The sequence below is a fragment of the Xenopus laevis genome, chromosome 2S (assembly GCF_017654675.1).
Source record: "Xenopus laevis strain J_2021 chromosome 2S, Xenopus_laevis_v10.1, whole genome shotgun sequence".
Lineage (NCBI taxonomy): Eukaryota > Metazoa > Chordata > Amphibia > Anura > Pipidae > Xenopus > Xenopus laevis.
The window spans coordinates 151,025,392-151,033,858 of NC_054374.1; the positions used below are offsets into that span (position 1 = coordinate 151,025,392).

The following is an 8,467-nucleotide window of genomic DNA, read 5'->3' on the forward strand; positions in this document are numbered from 1 at the left end:
TTTCTTTTGACAGGGGACTCAGAGCAGCACCACTTTGGGGGTTTACTGGTATATTTAGATGGACCTTTCTGATAAGGCTTACTTAGTTTTAACCTTTCCTTCTCCTTTAAGTGCTGCTGGCACACGTCTCTTTGAACCCATAGGTGCTGTGGTAATCAGCCCCCTACACCTAACCATATTTTTAATTGTGTTTTCTAGACTTGTTTTAATTAATCATTAAAGGTTATGTTTTATTAATTGGCTTCACCAGAGTTTTGTATTTGGATGGGAAGGTGCAATTATAGGGGTCAGTTCTTTTTCTCTTTTTTCACTACAATTACTATTTGACCCTGCACACCATTTCCTGTGATTGATGGAAGGTGCTCCCCAACTACATTTTTCCCAGGTGTAAATAAGTGTGATACTGTTTTATAGTACCAATAAAGGTTACATAAAAAATGGCACATTTGCTACAAGTGCTCCCCTAAAGTTGGTGAATTTCTAAAGCTTTTAAAATTGCCTGCACTCTACAGGACTGCTGTTTCCTTACCCAAAGGTGGGATTTTTGCTACCCCTGGGAAAATATAGCCTGAGACAAGGTTCTCTCCCAGCTTTGGAAAAGAAAAGACCTAGTGCTACTACATTTTTCCTACAACATCATTGCACAGGCAAAGAGATTTAAACAAAACGTTTTTATTAAAACAACATGAGTACAAAATATTAATTCATAAAGATTAAATAAAGTCAAACATTCAAAGGAAATGATTTTAAATAATATTGGTCACACGGCAGGTGCAGAAATGAGCTGCCATCACATTCATCGTTGCCCTTGTTACAGAGCTTGGGGTCCGTCTTATTAACAGCCCAACCAGCTGTTGCTTCTTAAGACCTGTACGATTCTTTTAGAGTTGATATTGTATTCAAACTGGCTCCTTCCAATGAAGAAATACAGGCGGCCTATGAGGATAAAACAACAAATCTTTAAAATTCACACAATTTTAAGCAAACATTCAAAAATGAGAGGAGAATGAACAAAAGCTTGACAAGATCACTGTTGTACAGTTTGGCCTGAGGAGGGCGCTACAGAGGAATGCTGCCTCTACAGTTTCCATTCATACAGCATTCTGCATTTAATTTTACACTTGCAACAATCAAATACATTTCCTGGTCAATGTCTTTATAGAGAGAGACCACAGTTGAATTATTTGAATATGTGAAATTAACATTTAAACTGCGATGTCACCTACTAGTAAGCTGAAGCACTTAATATGCCCCTGTTTGTGTCTGTATGTTACCCTCCGATTAAGATTGTAAGCTCTACTGGACAGGGGCCTCAATCCTCTTGTTTCTTTGACAACAAGCTCTTAATCTTTGAGTATATGTACTTTTGTTCATTTAATGTAATTGTCTGGTTCTAGAAGTCATCATCTTTGGCCTAAGTGTATTTTCAGTACTGCACATCCAAGCAGAATGTGTGTGATTATTGGCCAGTACAACACACTGAATTTAGTTACCTCTGTAATAAAAAGCTGCATCAATTTTATCAGGAATTCCCGGGAAATCGTTGCTTATTTGCTTTGGAAAGCCTTTGTCCATTTGTTTTTTATCTTCATCATAACTGAAAAAATATAAACATTGTACTTATTATTATACATGGCAAATATTATAATTGGTGTTTTCTATTTCATATAGACAGACTGTTCTGTCTAAATGGACTTTAAGTGTTTTGGGAGAGCAGAGCAAATTAGGCAAACCTGTCACTAATCTAATGTACTCTGGTAACTGGATAGCTTGTTATTACAGGTATGGGATCTGTTATCTGGAAACCGTTTACCCAGAAAGCTCCCAGTTACGGAAAAGACCATCTCCCATAGACTTCATTTTATCCAAATAATTCTAGTTTTTAAAAATGATTTCCCTTTCCTCTGTAATACTAAAACAGTACCTTCTACTTGATACAGACTAAGATATAATGAATCCTTATTGGAAGCAAAACCAGCCTATTGGGTTTATTAAATGTTTGCATGATTTTCTAGTAGACTTAAGGTATGAAGATCCAAATTATGGAAAGATCTGTAATTCTGAAAACCCTAGGTCCCGAACATTCTGGATAACAGGTCCTATAACTGCCGACCCCCACCCCTGACTCTTTCTCAGTAGGCTCAGAACATAACCTTCTTGCCTATTTTACGAAAAAATTAGAAGGTCTAAAACTGGAACCAATATTACTGTCTCGAAAACTTAAATCGAATTCGATTAAACTCGAATCGAGTTTTTCCTCAGAAAAAAACTTGAATGTCAGGAAGGCTGTTAACATCTTCAAATGTATCACTGGACCTCTCCCATTGACTTATACATGAACTCGGCAGGTTTTAGGTGGCGAATAGTCAAATTCGAATTGTTCCCAGGGTCAAGGTTTGATACATCTCGAAATTCGAATTTGAAGTCGGATCAAGTTTGGATTATTCCCAATTCGATTTTATGAGTTTTGACCAAAATTATAATTCAAAATTTTTAATTTACTATTTGACTCTTAATAAATCTGCCCCTTAGTGTTGTCTATGGAGCCCCTGAGCCCTTTGCATAATTAACTCCTTTTCTTCCAATAACATCTTGCTGAGAGTGCAATGATGAATCTTAGGTCATTTCAGTATAGCACCTTATCAGAAATCCAGGTGTAATGCAATAACTGTTCCAAAGTTTGCTCTAGATACTGTAAGTATACAATAACAGCCATTCACTTTTATGCTATGGGTTACAACTCCAGAAGCAAACATAGATGCAATTTGGCATTACCCCATTTTAACATGTGTTCTCCAAAGTCTATTCCCATTCCCATCCCACCTATCCAATTCTGTTTGAGAATTTCCATCGCTCCTACCTCCAGTATTTCTTAGCTGCAAAGAAATATGTTTTCCCTAGTTGTTCAATATGAACAGCCGCATCAATTCTTTTCACGGTCTTTGGAAATCCCAGGCTGTAGATGTTCCTGGGGTAACCTTGTACTACATCGAAGCCGTCCAGAGCTGTATATTTTGATCCTGTCAAGAAACAGAAAAATAATGAATCAGGAGATAAAAAATTTCCAATCATGGCACTTGTAGCTTCCTATCTGTGGAAACTCTGGTATCTTTGACATTGCCTTTAAGGAGAACACATGGGTTATTTACCTTTAAACACAAGGATCTGCTCCGTTATAGGATTTTCATACGCCGCATCAATATTAGTGGGCAGCGATGGCCAGAATGCTTGAACAAACATGAGTTCAGCCTCGGATGCTTGGGGATGCTTCCTCCATAAAAACCTGTTTTTAAATAAACAAGTTCTTACATTTTCCTCAAGAAGAAGTTAGGTATGTTCAAATATGGGTCATCAATCATATTAGCTAGAGGATACTAGCAATAACTATTTTGATTGGATATAGTATGGAACCTCTGATAGGTTAAAGGAATTCTCATCCTTGAATAATGTCCAATTTATTGTTATATAAAAATAAAATTAAGTCCTATGAACAGGGTTTCCTATGGGAAGGTAACGCAATGGTATATATATATATATATATATATATATATATATATATATATATATATATATATTTATATATTTATATATATATATATATATATATATATAGGTATGGGATCCATTGTACGGAAACCCATTATCCAGAAAGCTCCAAATTACAGAAAGACTGTCTCCCATAGATTCCATTATAGTCAAAAAATCCAATTTTTTAAAAATGATTTCCCTTTCCTCTGTAATAATAAAACAATACCTTGCACTTGTTCCAAACTAAGATATAATTAATCCTTATTGGAAGCAAAGCCAGCCTATTGGATTTATTTAAAGTTTTACATGTTTTTCTAGTAGATTTAAGGTATGAAGATCCAAATTACAGAAAGATCCATTATCCAGAAAACTCAGGTCCCGAGCATTCTGGAAAACAGGTCCCATACCTGTATAACTATAGGGAGTTGCAGTATGAGAATTGCATGATTGGTTTTATTTACCTCTTCACAAAGAAAATCAGTTCTCCTCTCATGGTGGTGACAGCATTGAAAACAACATTTGGATCACATCTGGAAGGAGTGGATGGTCCGGTTGGTTGGACTGGATTGGAGGATTTTCCTGAAAATGATGTGACATTGTAAGCGATAAATGATCTATATTTTTAAAAAAAAAAAACTGACCTAGAGAAAGCAATATACCAACAGAAATATATTTAAGTTTAACACTGCTTACCATATAGATACTGTATAGCATTGATATCATCTTGAGGAAGCTGAAATGTCTTGGGGTCGGTATTTGAGTATGTTGGATACATCAAAGCACCCTGATCAGTGGAATGAGAAAGCCCCAGCGAGTGTCCAAATTCATGAGCAGCAACAAGAAACAGATTGTATACTGGAAAAAAAATGAACGCCAATCTATTTAGATTCACATTCTAAAGTGTTCTACATTTCTCAATGACAGGCCAGGTGGAAGAGTTTGTATAAAACAAGCTTTTGTGGACAATTTAGGAATACAGTATGAACACAAGCTCTGTTTGATGGGCCAAGGCCAGAGGTCAGGTGTTATTTGAAAACACATTATGATTTTTTGTGTCTGTAACTTACTTTCACTGGTCTTTGTCCAGGTTTCATCTTCATCAAAATGGGCATCTCCACCAATGCCATTGCCAGGCTGAAAGGCATGGGCCAAAATGCCACCAGATCCATCAAAAGGAGAATTGTCCTTTGTGATCTATAAATGAAAGAAAGTGATACATAGATATCACTATATATATATATATATATATATATATATATATATATATATATATATATATATATATATATATATATAAATATATATATAAATATATATATATATATATATATATATATATATATATATATATATATATATATATATATATATATATATAAATATATATATAAAGCTTTCAATCAAGTCTTCTGGCAAAGGCCAATACTGAATGCCTACTTGCTCTCTGTGCTACTCGTTATTTACAGTATTGCTGTAGGGCCATAAGCTGAGTAGAAAGTTACTCTCAGCTCCATTCTAAAAATTATTGTAGAACTTCAGGTTCCAGATTCTTCCTCCCAAGACCCAATCTCATAATTTTAAGACCCCAACATGTGAAATAGCTCTCCTGTGGAATAAGTTGGACAGTGCTGCCTGAATTATGAGATCTTTTGGGAAGAACCCTACATGATCATGACTTTGTTTTGCATACTACACAGTACAGCAGGCCACAGTATTCTTTTTTAAAAAAAAGTTTGTAGTGTGACATGATGAGACATGCGAGCCATCTGAGCCAGATGTCTACATTGTGTTTGCTCTATCTGTATAGAGTGTTGAACATTTCTTAACAACATGTTGACACTTTCTATTCAAACTATCATTAATGTGAACAATTATGATATAAATGGCCACTGAGAATGTATAAGGAGGATATTCCTGGAAATAGGGTGGACTCTTACCTCCAGCTGTAAAGGAGATTTCTATATCTGATACTTCATTATAGATTCTGGTAAAGGTCAAAGGTGTCACGTCACTCCAGACTTTGAAAGCTCTTTGTATGGCAGTCTCCACATCAGCCTGAGGCAGGTCAGGAGTGAAGTTTAGAATTCTAGACGGTGGGGGAAAAGAGACATACTATGTTTACTTCCCATTATATTGCCAAGGGCAACCAACACCCTCCTAGTGTTGTTGAACTGCACAATGTATATATCTTGAGAGAGGGATTCTTGTTCATCATTGTTGTACATCATCTAGAGAGCTTCCAATTGCCCATTGAATAAAGGTGCTCATTGCCAGTGCCAAATCGTCAACCTATTTGTTTCTGTAAAGGGTCAAAACAATCACCTTCTCAACTGACATTTGAACAGGAACTCTAGATATCTGTGAGGCCAGGTCGAAGAATCAAGGACCACATTAGACTGCCAATGGCATTTTCTTAATCTAGTCCTTGACTTGATGGTCAAACATTAATCTCAACCTAATCAGATAAATGTCTAATCATTAAGCAACATGGCAACACATATGGCCACTTCAACTCTCAATTTCTCCAACTTCTCCACATGAACATGGCACATTAGTTAAAATTATTTATCATTACCTGTAGGTCAGATCCTTCTTCTGCCATGCAGAACTTTTTGCGACTGTGCTGTACTGGCCAACATCATAGACTCCACATCTGGGTTTCTCCATTACTTCTACAGTCTTGGGGTCCAATGTTCCTGTCACCTTTAAGCCAAAAAACTTCTGCATCTGCTGGAGCTTTTCAGTGAAAGGTTGGATGTGTTTCTTTCTTCCAACTGGTCCCCCATCAGTTCCAAGACTGTAAAATCTCTTCAAGTAATTCTGTAACAGAGATATATAAATATTTGTATTACATTTATACTATTTATACTATTTTCTTTGTTGGTTGATTTGCCTTTACTGTGCCGGCGATGTGAAAATATCTAGGAATGCAAATATTTGGATACTTACTGGAAACATGCAAATGCTTTCAAAAAAAGCTTAAAATACGAAAATATTCTGTTTCTGCTCATATTTAACCTACAGTAAAAAAATCGTTTGTTACCTCTGCCATTTCTTCCTTTGTTGCTGGGGGCTCATCTTGTTTATCTGCTGGGAAGGCAGCAGTAATGGCTACACATAGTAGCAGCTTTAGCAGGAGGCTGTTCATTCTTCTAAGGCTTTCTAGGATTTGAAGGTGCTTCCCAGTCAATAGGATTGCCCCTTATATAGGCCATTCATGTCTCAGTATCATGAGTCATATTTGTCTTTCTTCACAAGTGTGGTAAATGCAGAGGAAGTCTGACAAATAAAGTGACACACAGCTCCGGTTACGCAATGGTTGTGTGATTTTCATCTAAAAAGCACTGTAATCAACAAAGTGAAAAACATATCCTATACTATAATAAGTATATCCTATACTTGTTTTGGCCACCTACAGGTACCTGTGCACAGCCCGAAAATATAAGGGCAATTGTCCTAGCAAATGGGTATTATATTCCTGTGCAAGGTATAGTGTGAGTTACTACAGTAATTCATACTACAGAAAAGTAGCTACAGTGGAAAATGTATATACAGTAAGGTTATCATAGGGAAGATTTTAGTTGTTTCTGGGGAATTTCTATGTGGTTGGAATATGTTTACCTTTTTTATATTCTATTATTCGATTTATGTTATTTTATATATCCCTTCCAGCTTAATTAAAGAGTGCTTTGTATCGAAGACCTTATGGGTAGGAACTATAGTTTTGAATTTGTTTTGCAGAACTTGCTGCAGGTTTGGCAAATCTGAAAAAAAAAAATACTGTTGCCATCTTGCCATTCTATATCTGATACCCCAAAACCATCTTACGCACAACAGCTACTCTATTGAGTCCCACTCTATCTGTAGTTTGGGGCAAGCACCCATATTTGCACAACCCTCAAGAGAACTATGGGCTATTTAATGAGACTTTATCATGACACATTCTGATGAAGTTAAAGGGATACTGTCATGGGAAAAAAAATTTTTTTCAAAACGAATCAGTTAATAGTGCTGCTCCAGCAGAATTCTGCACTGAAATCCATTTCTCAAAAGAGCAAACTGATTTTTTTATATTCAATTTTGAAATCTGACATGGGGCTAGACATGTTGTCAATTTCCCAGCTGCCCCAAGTCATGTGACTTGTGCTCTGATAAACTTTAATCACTCTTTACTGCTGTACTGCAAATTGAAGTATCACCCCCCCTCCCTTCCCCCCCCCCCAGCAGCCAAACAAAAGAACAATGGGAAGGTAACCAGATAGCAGCTCCCTAACATAAGATAACAGCTGCCTGGTAGATATAAGAACAACACTCAATAGTAAAAACCCATGTCCCACTGAGACACATTCAGTTACATGTACAAGTCACATGACCAGGGGCAGCTGGGAAATTGACAAAATGTCTAGCCCCATGTCACATTTCAAAATTGAATATAAAAAAATCTGTTTGCTCTTTTGAGAAATGGATTTCAGTGCAGAATTCTGCTGGAGCAGTACTATTAACTGATGTATTTTGAAAAAAACATGTTTTCCGATGACAGGATCCCTTTAAAAAAGTAATGTTTCAGGTTAATTTATTGAGAATTTCTGCAAAAACCCAACTCATCACACCCATTTGTTCCACTTTCTGCTGCCTCCTTTCCCAGGCTATGCAGAGGAGCCGAAGGCACACTGCATGACTGCAGGGCTGTGATTGGCTATCCCCCTCCTGCTGTGCTTCTGGCAGGGACCATTAGGATACACAAACACTTTTTTGGCAGATTTTAAATTAAGCATCACAAATCCATAAAAGAATAATAATATTCTTAAAACATGTAAAATAATACCAACTTTTAAATGCATAAAGCATACTGAATAGGAGGATCTAATTAATGAAAGAAGGTTCCCTTTCATTAACGTTATCTCTGCACATGGGTCCTGAACATGAGCTCCCAGTTTGC

General features: G+C 36.5%; 1 protein-coding gene across 1 annotated transcript; it reads right to left on the reverse strand.

Moving 5' to 3' along the window:
* Nucleotides 1–656: 656 nt before the first annotated feature.
* mmp1.S (matrix metallopeptidase 1 S homeolog) lies at nt 657–6,678 on the reverse strand. The gene is given in 11 exon segments (NM_001094954.1): nt 657–936; nt 1,494–1,597; nt 2,861–3,020; nt 3,150–3,283; nt 3,990–4,107; nt 4,222–4,383; nt 4,596–4,712; nt 4,714–4,722; nt 5,466–5,614; nt 6,104–6,348; nt 6,572–6,678. Coding segments are annotated over 11 exon segments (1,404 nt in total). The 5' UTR covers nt 6,677–6,678; the 3' UTR covers nt 657–835.
* Nucleotides 6,679–8,467: the final 1,789 nt, after the last annotated feature.